The 16,959-nt window shown below is 49.3% G+C and overlaps 3 protein-coding genes across 4 annotated transcripts in view; 2 read left to right on the top strand and 1 right to left on the bottom strand.

Moving 5' to 3' along the window:
- Positions 1-8,066, bottom strand: part of LOC126575283 (BTB/POZ domain-containing protein Tiwaz) — a 36,717-nt gene extending 28,651 nt beyond the window's left edge. Inside the window, exon 1 of one of the 2 annotated variants that reach the window (XM_050235906.1) lies at positions 7,753-8,066. The gene's annotated coding sequence lies outside the window, so the exon portion shown is untranslated. Of the gene's footprint in view, positions 1-5,064; positions 5,102-7,752 lie in introns of those variants that run through there. The other variant, XM_050235908.1, reaches the window with a different exon arrangement.
- LOC126575273 (toll-like receptor Tollo) lies at positions 4,855-6,946 on the top strand. The gene is made up of 2 exons (XM_050235889.1): positions 4,855-4,993; positions 5,090-6,946. Exons 1-2 carry the CDS (start codon positions 4,980-4,982, stop codon positions 6,843-6,845), a joined length of 1,770 nt encoding a protein of 589 aa, XP_050091846.1. The 5' UTR covers positions 4,855-4,979; the 3' UTR covers positions 6,846-6,946.
- A 4,830-nt stretch (positions 8,067-12,896) lies between the features above and the next one.
- On the top strand, positions 12,897-14,060 carry LOC126576850 (chondroadherin-like). The gene has a single exon (XM_050238152.1). It carries the CDS (start codon positions 12,897-12,899, stop codon positions 14,058-14,060), a length of 1,164 nt encoding a protein of 387 aa, XP_050094109.1.
- The last annotated feature ends 2,899 nt before the right edge of the window (positions 14,061-16,959 follow it).

The raw sequence follows: 16,959 nt of genomic DNA, 5'->3' as shown, positions 1-16,959 counted from the left end.
AGCCCCGGTACAGCGAAGCACTCCGGGACCACTGCATTGACCCGCCGGGTCCTTCAGCATCACGCGTTCGCGCTTACTTTCCACGGCCTGGTGTGCCGGCTGGCCTCGCTCGCTCAGCTGCCAGGCTGATTAGCTTGACGATTTTGTAAAGCAGCGCACTACCACAGCTGCTCCAGCAGCAGAAGAAGGGCCCCCGGAGGCACACACAACACCGGATTGGCGTTCGTCGTCCGCTGGCCACAACCTGCTCCTCCGGAACACTTGCAACTCGCCGGGACCGTGCTGGCGCGCTGCCTCGGGGGCCGATTTTGATATGTAAAACATGCAATCTCTGGGCTGGCCCCCTCCCAATAGCCTCGGGCACCACGGCCAGCCAATAGCCGAGTGTCGGCCTTCTCCGCGCCTTTTCGTGGACGCGCCCATCACCCATCAGGTCCACGTGGTCAGCGCATTCAGCGATCATTTCGCGGTAAAACGGTGAGCATTCGCGAGTCCGTCAAATCGGTTGAACCGTGGCAACGGGACAGTAGAGCAGTCAGCGCCATTAACACGAAAGGGAGCAAGCGCGGGCGCGCGCGCGCCCAATAACCGCTAGGCCGGTTACCGTTTACGATGCTTTAAAGATGTTTACGTCTCCGTGGAAGGGCTTTTTAATGTAGTAATGAATTGCCGTGTAAGCGGCTCATTTGCCGGTCGCAAGAGAACCTTACGTACGATTTGTAATCCGGTGGAGGGTGGATCGTAGGGTTTGTCTACATTGTAAGGGTCTTGTTCAAACATGGTGTGCGTAGCACGATAGCAGAACAACAGCAGTCATGGTCCTTTGGCTACTGAACCATGAGAGAATGGTAAGTGGAATGATAAAATTTGTAGAATAAAGTGGGAAAACAAGATGTTAACAAAATGGAATGAACAAAAGGAGAAGAAGCTACGATAAATGTGCGAGATATGGAAGGAAATTATTAGAAAAGTTGATAAAATATTATTAGAGGATGCAAAACTGACTAAAAAAACACTTAAAAAGAAAAGCGATAAATTCTTACAATGGTTTTGTACAACATGAGCTTCAAAAACTAAGAAATTTGAGTCAAATAGAAGACCATATAACAAAATTAAAATTTTAAGATTAGTGACTTGACTGTTAAACAAGCAAATTTGTTTTTTTTCCAATAATTGCAAAGATATTTTACATTCGCGTTTGGAGAAAATTCAAGGAAAGCTCTGACATCTTAAGAACAAACAGAAATAAAAAAAAAGAGCGAGGGTAACGAATGAAGCAAACGAAGAAGGGAACTTATTGCACACAAGAACCAGCTGATAATGAACCAAGGAACAGGAAATACCCGCACAAACATACGTGCGATCGTCCAAACAATCTTCAATTTGCTCCAAAACCAAGCAAACAACACACAAAAAACCAATAAAAGGTCCTCAAACAAGTATATCATTAGGATTTGGTATGAGAAATGACGGGATGCACCGCGATTGAACTGCGTGGCTTCCGAAAACAAAACTAAAGCAGTGCCAACCATCATCACCGATCGGTTCGAGCTCTAATGAAGCTGTCCCTGCGAAATGTTATAATTATGCGAAGTAAACAGGGCAAGTCAACCAACTAACCAACCAAGTTGTCAATGATATGTTAATGTCGCGTAATAAAAGATAATTTTTTGTGCGCGGAAAAGTCGAGTGAATAACCGGGCAAGAGATGGCCGTTGCAGGCTCCATAAAATGGCTCCGTAGTTAACACAGCCGCCAGCGAGTGCGCTGCACACACCCTGCACCACACCCCTTGGAATGGCCGGCCCCGAAATGTGAAGGGGGAGGAAAAAATGGAGCAACAAAAAGGATTTCTAGCCGCGGGCCCATCGTGTCCCCTCCCAGCACCAGCACCAGCAGCATCAGCCTTACCTTAACGCTGCTCCTCTTGCTCCCCTCGTTCCCTTTTTTTTCTCTCCCTGGAACCACAGAACTTCTCCGGTACCCCCGGGGTTGTGTCGCGTTCCGGCATTCCGCTCCAAAGGCTGCAAGAAGAGAACGTGTGCGGGGCCCTGACGAAGGAGGCCCATCCAATCCGGCCTTCCTCCTACCTTGTGCCAACGCGATCGCCCGTGGCCACGTGGTTCGGGGGGCCTCGGTGGCGCGCATGTTTTGGGACCGACGATTTCGTTCTCCTGTCTTCTCCTTCTTCCTTCGCCGCTTTTGTTGTTTGCTGCCGGTGCTGGTGCTTCTCTCTTGCATTTTTCGTTTGGACCTCGGGGCGGCAGCGGCCAGTACCGAGTGGAGACACCGGCATTCCGTGGCGGCCAAGGACCACGGCCCTGCTCACAATTGCCGGTAAAGCCCCTCAGGGGGGCGAGGTAGGTCGGTTCTCGATCCCAAACATACTGCACCATTTGACAACGACGACAGCGAACGGCGGAATTTGCTGGCCGTGCCGGTCTGGTGTGCCCGGCGGCCACGGCCGGAACCGAGGCCGTGGCCAAGGCGACGTTTCCTCTTGCTTGCACTCCATTTCTCTCCAGCCCTTGCAGGCGGCCTCATCATCATCACCGAGAGTGAGAGAGAGTGGCCAAAAAAATTAGGAAGCCACTCCTCAAGAGACAGAGAGAACGAGAGAGAGCGAGAGAGAGAGAGAGAGAGAGAGAGAGAGAGAGAGAGAGAGAGAGGGCAAAAATGGAAAACTTATCCTTCCTTCTTCGTCACTCCGACGGTCTCGTTCATAAAAAAGCCTCCAAGCAGGAAACGAACTCCTTGCTCCGTGCAACCCCATGCAGCATTATCCCTGTATGTGTGTTTGTTCGTCTGTGTGTATGTATGTGCCCCGAACTCTGGAGGCTCTTTCTTCTGCTAGCGCGGCCGTAGCCTCCGGCTGTCGCTGGTTTCCAGCCGTCATCCGAAACCAACATCAGCGAGTTGCCAGCAGAAGAGGAAGAGAAGAGGAACTCGTCTTCACAGTGCCAGTGGGCCCCAGGCCCCGGTCCCTGCTCAGTACCCGCTCCTCAGCACCGGGTGAAGGGACACTGACGGCCACCGACGGCAAGGGGTTCGCCTTCGAGAGCCTTCCGGGCATCGCGAAAGTCCCAAAAATGCAAAAAAAAGAACCGAACGAACCCACGAGATACAGACGAGTTCGCGAAATTTTCTCCGCTTCATTTTGGGGTGCAGGGCGTGGGGCTTTGTGCGGTGGAGAACTGGCCTCTAGGCCGTGGGCACCACATTTGTGCCGAAAGTGAGGAATGAAACCGAAGGATCGAGCGAAGCAGCGCAAAATGATGCGTACGTATCAGCGCTGTAGTGTGCTTTCCGTACATAACGGGACGAGATCCTTTTCCTGTATTCCTTCTTCTTCCCCTTTGCTTGCCCTTCTCCACCCTTAACAGTTGTTTCAATTAGCTGCATTTCGTGCTGCACTAATAGGCGAAAAGATCGCCATTTAACACCATCATCATCAGAATTCAACACTAAACGCGTCACTAATCGAATCGAAACGAATCAAGGGCGTTGCGTTTGGCCGCGCGCGCGAAAACCGTGGATCGCGAAATCGAAAATGCTCCAAGCGAAGCAAAGAACTAGAACCGGTGGATCGCAAAAAAAAAATGAAGGGAAACATCCACGACGAAACCGTCGTCCGTCACCGGCAAAAGACGGAAACTGAAGCGCAAATGATGCTGTGAGCAGATACGGAAGGAGAGACAAGCGGAAAAGTGTTTTCGGTTTTCGGTTCTCCGTTTGTCCCGCACCCCCGGGGCCGTGGTCACAGAAGACGAAGCGCAGAGCATAAACAGAGCGCATAGCAACCACCAGCCGAACCAGCCAGCCTCCTGTTCCGACTCAAATCGATCGCTCGATGCCGTCGGACCGTCGCTTCCGGGCAAGGATAACGCGAGAGCGTGGCCGCGTCCGCGTTCGCGTCCGCGTTTGCTAGGCAGATTACGGGCCAGCGAAGGCAAAGAAAAACAAGTCCTTCGTCCTGCTACGTGCACTGACCCCTTCTGGACACACCATTCGTCGTCTTCTCCTGGTCGTCGGCATCGTCTGGATTTGGACTCGAATGCAAATGGTTCACCGGAGGGCATATTCTCGGGGAAAGGCAAAGGAAAAAAAAACATTCGAAGCTGAAGCTCGTGCTCAGGGCTGCAAGACGCATCCGATACCGTTGAAGAGGGAGGGGGAAATGCAGCACAAAAAGGGTTCGCTATAAATACTCGCTCGAAGTGAAACGATGAGCAACCGAGCGGTGATCCGCTACAATGTGTACAACTTGAGCAGAAGCTAGGACGCTCATTATCTGTAACTGTAAACACCATCCTGAATCTGGACATAGATCTGTGCATCAAAAAACACCCGCGCCTTCGGCATCATCCCTGAAAGCAATCGGGTAGATCCGACGATCTTGTGATCCACCGTCAAAACACACATCCCTCGCTGTCTGTCTGGAACAGTCGAGACATCATCCGAGGGATGAAGGGGGAAGACGTTGCACAATTGAGGCAAACGCCTTATCGCATCCTGCACCATCTTAGCCCCACCCTTCCCCGGGTTGACTCTTCGCTTTTCAATGTCACCCTTCGGGAAGAAGCACTAGCAACTATAGCGATAGTGGTGCAACGACGACGATGGATCGCAGCTGATCGCGCAGACTGGGGCAAAAAAAACACTATCACACTACAAGCCCGATGGACGATGCCCCTAGGTAGTTCCATTGGGGGTGGGGAACCCATGGTGTGATGCTCTTCCGCGTTCCGGGATGCAAAATGCACATCTCAGCTGCACCAGTGATAACGGCGCCAGGCGCTTTGATAGTGGAGTGCGCTTTGTCGCCCGACACTTTGCTTTGTACGATCGAGAAGGGTGCTTCCTTCTGCTTTCTAGTCCAGTTCGTCAGTTGAAGCCGAGCGGTCAATCTGTGAGGAATCGAAGTGCTTTAGAAGTCAGTTATTCAGAACCAGAACTTGAAGAACAACATCGAGCTCAAAATGCGTTTGTTCAGGTAAGTCAAGGCAAGAGCAAGGAATCGGATCGGATCGTACATCGTACTGTGTCTTTTCTGTATCAATTCACCTTCTATTTAAATCCCACGATATAGTATTCCACTGAGGACGATACTGTTCCTGGTAATGGCACTAGTGGCCGCGAAAACCCGGGCCATCATCTACCAGTGTGATCACTTCGAGCGGGAACACTACAACGTACGGTACTGTGCACTGTTCAACGTGACGATCGCCCATTTTGCCGCCGATGTTGACTTCCTGTCCGAGTATCCGCGCCCGCACCGGATCGAGTTTTTCCAGTCGAAGCTCACGGAAGTGCCGCGCACCCTTTTCTCCACCTTTCCCGAGCTGCTGGAGATCAACTTTGACGAGTCGGGCGTAGAGCACCTGCCACGGTATACGTTCGAGCACGCCAAGCAACTGCAGCGACTGACGCTGGCCGGAAACGAGCTGACCAGCATCGGTGCGTTCGTGTTTGGTGGTGCGGAACGGTTGCAATCGTTGAATGTGTCACGGAATCGGCTCAAAGAGCTAAAGGTCCAATCGTTCAGTGATGTGTTTGAGTTGAACGAGATCGATCTCAGTTACAATCAGTTGGAATCGTTGCCGACGGATGTGTTTGCGTTGCTTACGAAGCTCAAGTCACTCTTCCTTCATCACAATCGACTAACGCAGCTTGCCGATGGTACGCTACGGAACAACTTGCTGGCGACACTCGATCTGAGCTACAATCGGTTGCGAGAGTTCGACACAAGCCGCGTGATGACAACCGAACCGACGGAGGTGCTCCGGTTGCGAGTGAATTCGTTGCAAACGTTCACCATACCGTTGATCACGCACTTGATCGATCTGTCGGTAAACAATGTGAGCGTGCTGCTGCGGACACAACCGGAACAACCGTGCAATGTGCAGCATCTAAACGTTTCACTTAACCGGTTGACCAATCTCGTGAACGTCACTGATCTCTCACGGTTGACGACGCTTGATGTATCTTTTAATCCCCTCGGTAATCTACCACTGACCACGTTTCTGTCCCTTCCGAACCTGATCGTGCTTAATCTAGAGGCCACCAACCAGACGCACCTCGAGCACGGACTGTTTTCACAGCAGCAGCGTCTCGTGTGGCTCGATCTGTCCTTCAATCGGCTGGAGCAGTTCGAACTGAGTGTGTTGACTGCGGCGACGGGGTTGCAACAGCTGTACCTCGATGGAAACGCACTGACAAGCATCGATTATGGGCAGCTTTATGAGCTGATGCCGGTACTGCGACATCTTGGCCTGTTCGCTAACCACTGGAACTGCTCCTACTTGATCCAGTTGATGCGTTACTGCAAGCGGCATGGTATCAGCATCGAACCCTCGAAACCGTACGCTACCGTGCTGCATTTGCCGAACGTGCGTGGTATTTACTGCCAAAGCTCACCGGCCGCACGGCTGCCTGTGTTTCAACCGATCGGCCACTCGCCGATCGACGAGAATTCTCTGCAGGATCTCCAGCAGCAGCAGCAGCAGCAGCAGCAAAACCAATCGACTACCGTACCTTCGGTGGAAGATAAAAGTGAGTCTTCAGCGCGGTTGCTAGAACTGATGCAGCAGCTCAACCAAACAACACTCGAGCGCATCGAACGGATCGATCGACGGGCGACGGTCACCGTGGGGGATGTCACTCTACATGCCTATAGCGTTCAGATTTTTATCCTGCTTATCCTGTCAGCCATTCTGATTATTAACGTCGGTTTTCTGCTGTGGGTGCAGCACAACGCAAATGCACGTCAGGCGGTCGATCGTATGATCATTTTCCGGCGGCAGCAGGGTGACTCGATCGAAACTCAGCTACACAATGACTTTTGAGCCCTTTTGATAGCAGTTTAAACTCTTTTTTTTCTGACAAATTTCTCATACATAGATTGATAAGAGCTACAATTTGCAATAAATTACTTAATACCTTTAGAGATTTTTACTCCATCACGATTAACTGACTTCCGCTTGTAGTTCTGTGAGTGGACAACTCGGAACCTCAAGTAGCGTTCCGGAATTGAAAAGAGAAAATTGCATTCCAGACACACCGATCGCTCCGCCAACCGTGGGGTGGTATTTCATTAAACATTATCAGCATCATTATGTGCGTGGGGGTTAATTATAATAATTCCAAACCGACCCCCCCGAAAGACAACCCAAAAAGCCACCGTGTGCCGGTTGTCAGTTGCGCGAGGTTTTCCCAATTTTTCCTCGTTTCCCATTCGAACCAAAAAAAAAAAGGGAAAAAACCCGCGATGCCACTGGCCGTCCGACATTCCAGGGAGCAGGGCCATTCCGGGTGTCGTCCGCTGATAAATAAATGATTTCCGCTCGTAAAATTAATCTGTCGATAGTCATTATTGTCATACAATTATAATTAGCTGGAGGTTCCGTTCCGGGGACACTGTTCGCAGTTCGGTGGTTTGGGGGGGGGGGGGGGGGGAGGAATTTTCCTGAATCCGTTCCATGCCATCTCTTGGCCATTTTGGGAATGGCCCCGAGGAATTCACATTTGGCAAGTGGGCAGTGCGCCCGGGTTTGGCGGGGTTGGTTGTTGCGGATTGAAATCGTAAGAGGAAGGACAAGGACAATGTGCCGGCATGCCAGCGACACGTACCGGCACTGCTCACTGGGATACATTGTTAATCGGGAGGTTGGGGGTCGTTAATTATGTGACTCTCTGCCTCTTTCCCTCTCTCTCTCTCTCTCTCTCACCCGTGAGTAATTTGTGGGGGCCTACCTTTTCAAGCAGTTGGCCTCCAGGCCGAGGGCACTGCTCCGTTGCTCCAGATCGGCGGAGTACAGGTGAAATATGTCGAACGGGAAAATGGTGGCTTCGGTGGTCGCGGCACTCGGCCCCGGTACCGCTTATCCGCCCAAAAGTAATCGACCACGATCGTCCTTCACCCCCGGGGGCACACACTAGCACACACTGGCCACACCACGCGAGAGCAACAGCAGCAGCAGCAGCAGTTTTGTTTCTGTTATTTTCAAATTCGCCCGAAAGCAGCGTGTTAATCACAAGCACCGGTAACACCAGCGATAAACCACGTCACGCGACGTCCTGTTCTTTCGCCGGACAGGGACGAGCACCACAACGACAACGACGACGAGACGACGCCGTGTTTGTTGTTGAACGACGAAGTTTGAACTCCGCTCCTTGAAAGCACGCGACCGAGACCGAGACCGCCGATGGCTTGCCGGTGTTTTCCGTTGCACCGCCGTTGCTCAGCAAGGACATCCACCACCGACGAGAGACGCACGCAAGCACACCGGATGCGTTGTGAACGTCCGTTCGTCGTCACGGGCGTCACAGCAAACCGTTGGAATTATTTTACTAAACAGGAGTTAGTGTTATGTGGAGTGTTTTCAAACGGTAGTGATCATTACTGCTGTAAAATGGAAAGCGAAACAAAACAGTTGTAATATTCTTTTGCTTTTAATCACTGATGGCGATTGTGATAATTGAACTATTTGATAGTTTGAAATAGTTGATTGAACTATTTGATAGTTTGAAATAACTATTGCTTTACAATTAAGTTCACTTCAATTACTCATTAATTAAAATTCACGTAGAAATTAAGAGCTGAAGGGCTATTAACGTTGATACGAGCGAACAACAGACTAATTTTGGTTATTTTTTTGTTACAAATCCATTTTACTCAATGTTTTTTTCGTAAATATCTTTTAACAAAACAACGAGACACAACAATCAAACAACAATGCAAAAGCAACGCACTCTCAAGAAGGTATAACGCAGCATCCAAAAGGTGTAACGCAACGAAAACTAAGCCATGATACGAACCACTCCCGAGTGGAACCAGAGTTCGCGAACCGGTTACGCTCAATTCACGAAACGATCTCCCAGCCGGGGGTGGTTTCGTGTTTTCGTTACCTCCACGCGTTCGCTTCCACGTTGTGTTCGGCCTGTAGCTTGCAAACAGAACAATCAAACGGTAGAAAGCGTATTTCGGCCACGTGTTTGCACGATTTGATGCCCAACAGTTCCAATTACAACCGCGACCGCATTGCAGATGACGAAATGCAATTAATTGCTGCTTAAGCACCGAACAATTAACGCCTCATTCGCGACATACTATTCCACAAACGGCATTAAACTAAACGGAGGCTTTTAGTGATGGAACAGAAAAAAAGCCCCAACACGACACAACAACAAACAACGGGTGGCCCCTCACTCACTACAGTGCGACCGATTCCCGATATTGGTACTGAACTGTTCCGACCGGCTTCTCCCGGGCAACTGCTGCCATGCCTTGCATCTCGGTGCTCACCATCCATCCATCCGTCCTTCCGTCAACCGCCGGACCGAACTCGTTCGTTCGTTCGTTCGTTCCATTCCAAACCAAAACTGGACCGCCCGGGGCCATCGAGCGAGCGCCGAGCACCACAAGCAGCAGCTCTGGCTCAGATGGCCTCGGGGCAAGCAGGGGCAGCGCAGCGCGGCCACTACCGCCACCATATCCCCGGGCGGTACGATGGCCTCCGGGCGTCCAGGGGTCGTATATTATATTCCTCTGCACCACGTGCGCTCTCTCTCTCTCTCTCTCTCTCTCTCTCTCTCTCTCTCTCGGTCTCTGTTTCCCTTGGCGGACTTGTGGCGGACTTGTGTGCATGGGAATGGGAGTTTCGAGTTTCCGGAGCGAACGAGCGAACCAACGAGGAGGGTTTGTTGCCTCCGGGCGCACAAAAGTCCCCGCCACCGCTTGGCGTATCGCGCGTCCTCTCCATTCCACCAGCACCACGACGATCAGAGACCCGCGCGTCTCGGCGGGTATTTGGCGAACTGGGGAAATTCATCGTCATCGCCGCTGCCATCCTCGGGCAATTGTAAAATAAATATATAAGTATAAAATATATTCCTTCACTCGCCCGGGTACGGTACCGTTTCGCGGGGAGTTGCGGTGGCGCGAGAGTGCGCTCGCCAGACCGAGACCGGAGCTGAGCCTTGGCTCGGCAGCCGCCTCCGGCACTTTGCTCTCGGTGTGGTGCTGTATGTGTGCATGTGGATGGGACGCTTGTTTCAGGCGCTTTAGAACCTTCCTGGGGTTCGGATACGGCACATCATCATCGCCATCATCATCATCATCATCATCATCGTGATCATCCGGAGTATGCCGGCACGTGCCTGGAGGCTGTTCGCGTCATCGTTGTCGGTACTGGATATGCCCGGTTGCTTGTGCCAGGGTTGTTTGAGTTGTCAAGTCAAGCGGCAGGCGGCCATCGGTATCGGTGGCCAACGGAGGAGCCTTTGGAGGAGAGGACGAAAGAAAGGAGCAGTCCCGGAACCCTCGCGGCGGAACCTGCTGCCTTGTGCCTTGCGCCTTGTGGATTGCCTGAAGCGGTGGCGAGCAAGCGAAGGAAGGAAAACTTATTCTTTGTACCCCTGGTGGTTCCCTGGTGGATGCCTCGGTTGCAACGAGGTGACCCCCGGGAGGGCCATACCACATACTCCGATGTGTGCTTAACCAAGGGCTCCATTTGCTCCCGGTGGCAGGAATACGCAGAAGATGTCTTCTGTTTCCGGATTTCGATTATTTCTTCTCCAGATTAAAATCTTCGGAACAGAGCAACAGAAGGACTTTGCCCGCGGGCTCGCAGCGTTGTTTATCGTTAACGGCCGGCGGTTCTCCGCTGATGCTGAAGGGTCTCAACAGTGCCTCCATTTGATGCAGAAAAGGACAGTACACTAGCAGCTCGAGCAGGAAATGAGGATTTCTGCTGCTATAATTGCAGCTCATGATTTCGATTCGTAGAAGTATTTCGATTTGGCACAAGAAAGTAGCAAAAACTGGAAGCGTACGAGAAGGATTTGATCTGTAACATCATCGCAATGTCTGCATGGTATGAGAAGGCGTTAAACCGGAGCGAATCCACCTGTTGCTTCGGTTGCTGGAACCGGTGCTTACCGAGAAAAAGACGAAATGCGTGTTCGTGGGAGCATTAATGCTCCATTAGGTTAAGGGCGTGCTATTGTGATCCGAAATAAGTACAAAGTACTATAACTATACAGCTTTATCATCACAAAAAACAATATTTACCATTTGCAAATGCATCAGCAGACCTGTACGAGTGCGCATTGGGCTGGTTCTCCCCAAAAAGAGGCGTATTCCCTTAAGCGAATTACTTGCCAACCAACATGAAACCACCCAGTGATCTCTCCAGGGAATGCATCGTTAGAACACCAACATGTTCAGTCCTACATTCCCAAGCCATGAAACCGTACAACGCGAAATGCGATGGATTAGATCCGTTACCCAACATAATTTACACATGATTTCCAGCACGGGAGCTCAGAACGGCTTTTTTCTTCTTTTATTAAATTCACCTACCACATGCCACCACAACCAATCCAAATCCCGGTTCCATTGCACGATGCATAAGCTTTTTGCCATCGCCAATGACGACGCCAACGGGAGAGGGTGCGTCACCGTCACGGGATTTTGGGAAATTTCATTTGGCAAATCATATCACAAAATGGATGCCGGTGCCGGTATTACATTATGTTGGTTCACGCAACGCTCCGTACTCCATCGCCGGGGGCGATATTCAGAATTAAATATTTGCCGCTAATTCAACGTTAGGCAGGGCAATGCGGAGGCAGGCTCCCGGTGAGTGGAGTTTTCGATTCAGAAATGAATACCACGCGTAATGCTGCCGCTGCTGCCATTGCATTGCGTACGCTTACCGATCCTGCGGGTGGGAAAAAGCTTAAAAGGACTTCAGTGAAAGCCGCTCCAGCAACATACCATTATTATGAACTTCAGTGCTCGTAGAGGGTTGTGAGTAAACTGGAAAAGATATTTGCGATACACCATGGTCTGAGGTCGCTCAATCTTTAATTTCATGTGAGGCGTACGATTACAAATGAATTTTCGCAGCACACATACACGCTCTTCGCTACCACCGTTACCGAATTGTTCAACGTATCAAAGTCCTTTGCTGGGTGGCGTATAGATGATTGAATTTTCATTTTGTCATAGCCCAAAGGCACACCGGTTCTTGATGATTGGCCCGAGTCGTACAAGTCTGTCGCTACTTATTGCCTTACTTATGCAGCGCAAGAAATGTGAGCCATTTAAATAAAGAATTGTTTGCAAGAAGACGTACGAATTTAGGAACTTTTTTGACGTGCCTTTTAGCACATGATAAGAAAAGAAATAAAGTATTGTTTACGGTTGTGATGTGTCTAAGAATACACGCTACATGCCGCATAATGATTGTGCCAGGAATAATTTGACTAGCAATCAGCATGTTTTGAAGCGTTTGATTACACACGAACCTAGTGACCGACCAGCTGTTGCGACCTATCGGCCGCAAACATAATGGTAAGAACGTTAGAAGACATCATTTCAACGCAGACGATGAATGACTGTTTATTGCTGGCTGGATTCATCTGTTATCAGCGTGTGCCCCTTTATGCTTTCATCGAAGAACCAAGCAGCAGTAAAGTTACGCAATCATTCCGCACAGCTGCGCGCTTGAGATTGATAAAGATGTTACTCCAGACGGTTGATTATCACCAGAATGAAGAAAGCAAGAACTCACCGGTGTTGGTGGAAGAATTAGACCACAGACTCCATTCCTGTAACGTTATCAGCGTCTAGTTCCGAATCGCGCCGACGAACGGAGTCATTTTCGCTCACTCCAAGATCAGTTTCGTGTTAGAGCTCAGACAGAGTGGTCTTTCCGGTGGCAATGATGTTCAAATATAGAGTTTTTGTAGTGAGGTACGGTGGTGGTTGAACGTTTAGCTAACCAACAGCTTCTTAACAAAGAGTTTTTCCTGTTTATTCTCCCCACAGTTTGTTCTTGGCCAGCCAGCTCTACGTTGGTGAAACAGCGCCAAGTGCTCCATTAACTAAAATGTGTTACTACAGTAAAGAAAATGCGGGCTACGAATGTGTTTTCAATAACGTGCAGATCGGTGAATACGAGATCGTGACGGTGGAATTCTTTGCTGCCGAAGTACGAGCGGAAAACGTTACCTCCGTGGTGTTTCAGAACTCATCCATCTTCAAACTGCCCAAGGTGCTGTTGCAGGCGTTTCCAAAGGCTACGGTGCTAAAGTTGGAAAATTTGCAGCTAAGCACAATTGAACGAGGTGCCTTCGAACAGGCTCAACAGGTGGAGCAGTTGTATCTTAGTTTCAACAACATTGGTCAGCTTGAACCGGGCGTTTTTGATGGACTGCATTCGGTATTTCTGCTAGACCTGGATGCAAACGGACTGTCGCAATTCCCGGCGGGATTGATCCCCAACGATTCGAATCTTTATTCGATTTCACTCATGAACAATCGTCTCACACGCATGGAGGACAACACATTCACGAATGCGCCGTCGCTCGAGTACGTTTATGCTTCTAGTAACAACATTGAATACTTTGACCTCAGCAAAATCCCCGAGGCGGTCATGGTGAATGTGAGCTACAACCGGTTAACGGAAGTGAAGATTCCAACAAAGTTGAAATTCCTGTATGCCTCCAACAATCGCATTAACCGTATCGTGCCCAGTGGAGAAAACAAAAAACTGAGAGAACTCTACCTATCGAACAACAAGCTGACCGACATCTCCTGGCTTTCCAAGTTTCCCGAACTAAAAACCCTCGATTTGAGGCACAACGAACTCACGGATGTCACCTCGAAACACTTTCCATCGCAAATGAAGCTGAAAACGCTATTGCTGAGGAACAATCGGCTGGTCACTTTCGATTTAGCAAAGGTGTCACTGGGGCAGCTTCGAGTGTTGGATTTGTCCAACAATCGGTTGACCTCCGTGGAGCATAATAGTCCGTTGTTTGATAAACTTCAAAAGCTCTATCTGCAAAACAACAGCATCAAGACGCTGAATCTATCGGCCAACAACAGCATTAAGGAGATTTGGCTTACTCATAACGATTGGGATTGTGCTAACTTGCGCCAGCAGCTTCAGGTGATTGACTTTAGTGCTACCCTAGGACATGATATCTCGTGCAAACCGGGCTACACACTGCTCACTGAGTTGTGCTGCAAGGAGCACGCCACCGGCTGATGGAGGCGGACTTCAAAGAATGTTTGGTGATTCAAATAATAAAGTATCAATTGATCAATGATGATATTGTTGCTTTCTTATCTTAATTGATTATAATTGCAGTTCTTTAAGGTTGATAAATTAATGTGAGAAACTACCTGTTAAAAACATCAAATTACGTTCGCTACAGTCAATCCCATCTCCCACAGATGGCGAATTGTTTTGTCAAACACTGCTTTTGGCGATCAATCGGCACCAAAAAACCAGCATTATAACCGTTGGCAAAATAGGAATGGAAAGAAAATGACGATTGTGTGTGTTTTTTTTTTCAGAATACAACACTTTATTATCCCTTTCAACTTCGATACACACCGCGTTCACTTTTATCCTAAGAATCTGTCAATGTATATAATATATATTTATTTATATATTCATTTCATTGGTCTATTCAAAACAGAATATGTACATGAAGGTGTTCTTTCCAGCGAATGGCATGCCTTCCGATTCCGAAATGGGCAGGAAAGAGGAGAGCAGAAGGGTCGATGAAGAGAGACAAGGTGAAAGGGGTGGGAAGACTGGTAGGAGGAAGAGTGAAAAGGGACACTGGGAGGGTGGTAGTGTTTTGGGGCAGGTCAGGCGTTATTATTAAAATTACTATGTACAAAATTTCATCGCAGCGGATGATAACGCAACGCAACGCGATTGGAAGAGAATTCTTTGAAAGAGAGCGGACGACGACGCGAACGGTTCAAGCACACGCACAACCGTACACATTCACACGCACCGACACACCCACAAGATGAACGAGGAGAGATAACAGGATGCAGTGGGAGTGCAGTGCACGAGATGACGAGAGGGATGACGGTGGCAAACGGAACCGATCCGTTGCCCATCGTGCGCGATTTTCTGTCTTGCTAATTCGATCGAGATCGAGAGCTCTCGTATTAAAATTGCTCACCGCGGAGTGTGAGATGTTTCGACGGGGGACAAAAAGGATCTGGGGACTAGCCAGAAGTCAGCCAGAAGAGAAAACTGGAGCTCTATAGCAAGGGCCACGGTTCCGGTAACCGACTAGTAGGATAAGCATGTCACATGCCGGTCATAGGTAAATTCGTTTTGCTCAAGCGCCATTACCAACCGGTAATAGGCCACGCTGCCTTGCGTTGGCTGAAAACTTAATGTTCTAGATTCGGTTAGGATGGTTGGTTGGTTGATTGGTTTGGTAGCTTTCTCTTATCATCTTCTTGCTTACTTTCGCTACTTCGTTACAAAAGTTATCGCCACAAGCAACATGCACCGTGGAGTGGTGGTTGCGGTGCAAGGAGGACGAGCTATTGGTACATGAACTATCGAGGGTATGGACGGGAATGGGTGGGTGATTGGGCGAGGGATCATTATTAATTATCGGCTAGCGCTTCTAGCCCGTTGTTTGGAGTGGTTTCGGTTTCGGTTTTCGGTTTTTGCTTATGCTGTCTACCATCGATCGATTGTGAGCTGGTGAGGGTGGTGTAGCTTTTTTTTTCAGTATCCTTCCACCCTCTTTTTACCACCATTCTTTCATTTGGGTTGGATTTTTTGTTCTTGTTGTTGCTGTTGCTATTTCGTCGTAATTCATTCATTCTTGTTCTTCCGTTTTTGGTTTTCTTCTGTTGGTATTACAATTTTACTACCGGTTAAAACATTCTATCTACGCTCGGGTTTGTTTTTTGCCTAGTTTATATTCTGCTGCCTTCCGCCCCATTGCCCCCCGGGGCGGGTATGCATGCATATGTGCCATGTTGATTCTTACGATCTACGATACCAATCAATTCTAAACCTGACTTACCTAGCGAGACTGACCTGGCTTGACTGACTGACTGACTGACTGACTGGCTACCACACATACACACGCTCGTACTGAGCAGGATGTTTGCTTTTCTTATGTGAGTTGAAGGATGTTTTGAAATGGATTTATGGAAAGTCCAAAATGGACCTGCATTCGATTAGCAAAAATGAGTTCATGAAGCTAAAGTGCGTTGGTTGGTGCTGGGCTGGTCTGGGCTGATCTCAATGCCTGTTCGATTGATATGCTTTCGCTCCTCGAAAACGCAAACGAAAGGTCCTGGATTCGGGATCATAGCAACCAAATCACCCAATGGACTTGGAAAACTATCTGCCAGCATTCTGTTCCTTTGTCTGCAGCATCCTCTTTGATCATTGCTATTGTTTTGGCCTTTTCGCGTGGTACTGAAAGTCTCTCTATGCACACCTTTAAGTGCCTGGTGTGCATGGAAAGAATGCTTGGCAAGGGATCTATGATTCATTTAATTGTCTTGCACAACACATTCGCGGTCTGCATTCGATGTTACCATTCCATTTCCATTTCCTTCACGGCGAAGAATCTACTACACGCGCATCATTTCACTCGCACAGCATCTGGCCACTCGATCCGGCTCGATAGGGCTACGGGTTAGACAGTTAATACAGTGCTAGTGTACAGCCGCTAGTGTAACGCTGGACGCTTGAGTTTCGCGCGAATGGGCGACAGCGAACCAACGGGAAAAGCAAACTTTCGAAGCACCGAACACAATTTGTATCGTCTGTAATGGCATGCGGCGGGGTCTTCAGGATGAAGAAAGCGTGTTCGCTAATTCGCTAAGCCCGGACAAACCGCTAACCGAGCGAGTGAGCTATTGAGCGCAGTTTTCCGACGCGCATCTTCACGCATCCTGTGCCGTTCCAGTGCATCCCTCTCGTCTCGTTCCGCTCCCCCCATCCCACGGCGTCCCCCCAAGAATCGAGTCTCAGTTCGAATCTAGTGCTAGAAGTTACGCTAGGTTCCACAGTTAATATTAATATAATACATTCATATGCTCCTGACGATGCTGTCATCCTAATATCCGCGTGCTCCCAGTGTCAACGGTGCCTCTTTCTCTCTCTC

The sequence above is a fragment of the Anopheles aquasalis genome, chromosome 3 (genome assembly GCF_943734665.1).
Source record: "Anopheles aquasalis chromosome 3, idAnoAquaMG_Q_19, whole genome shotgun sequence".
In the NCBI taxonomy this organism is placed as follows: Eukaryota; Metazoa; Arthropoda; class Insecta; order Diptera; family Culicidae; genus Anopheles; species Anopheles aquasalis.
The sequence above is the reverse complement of the archived record's forward strand: the minus strand, read 5'-3'. Positions and strand labels throughout refer to the sequence as shown.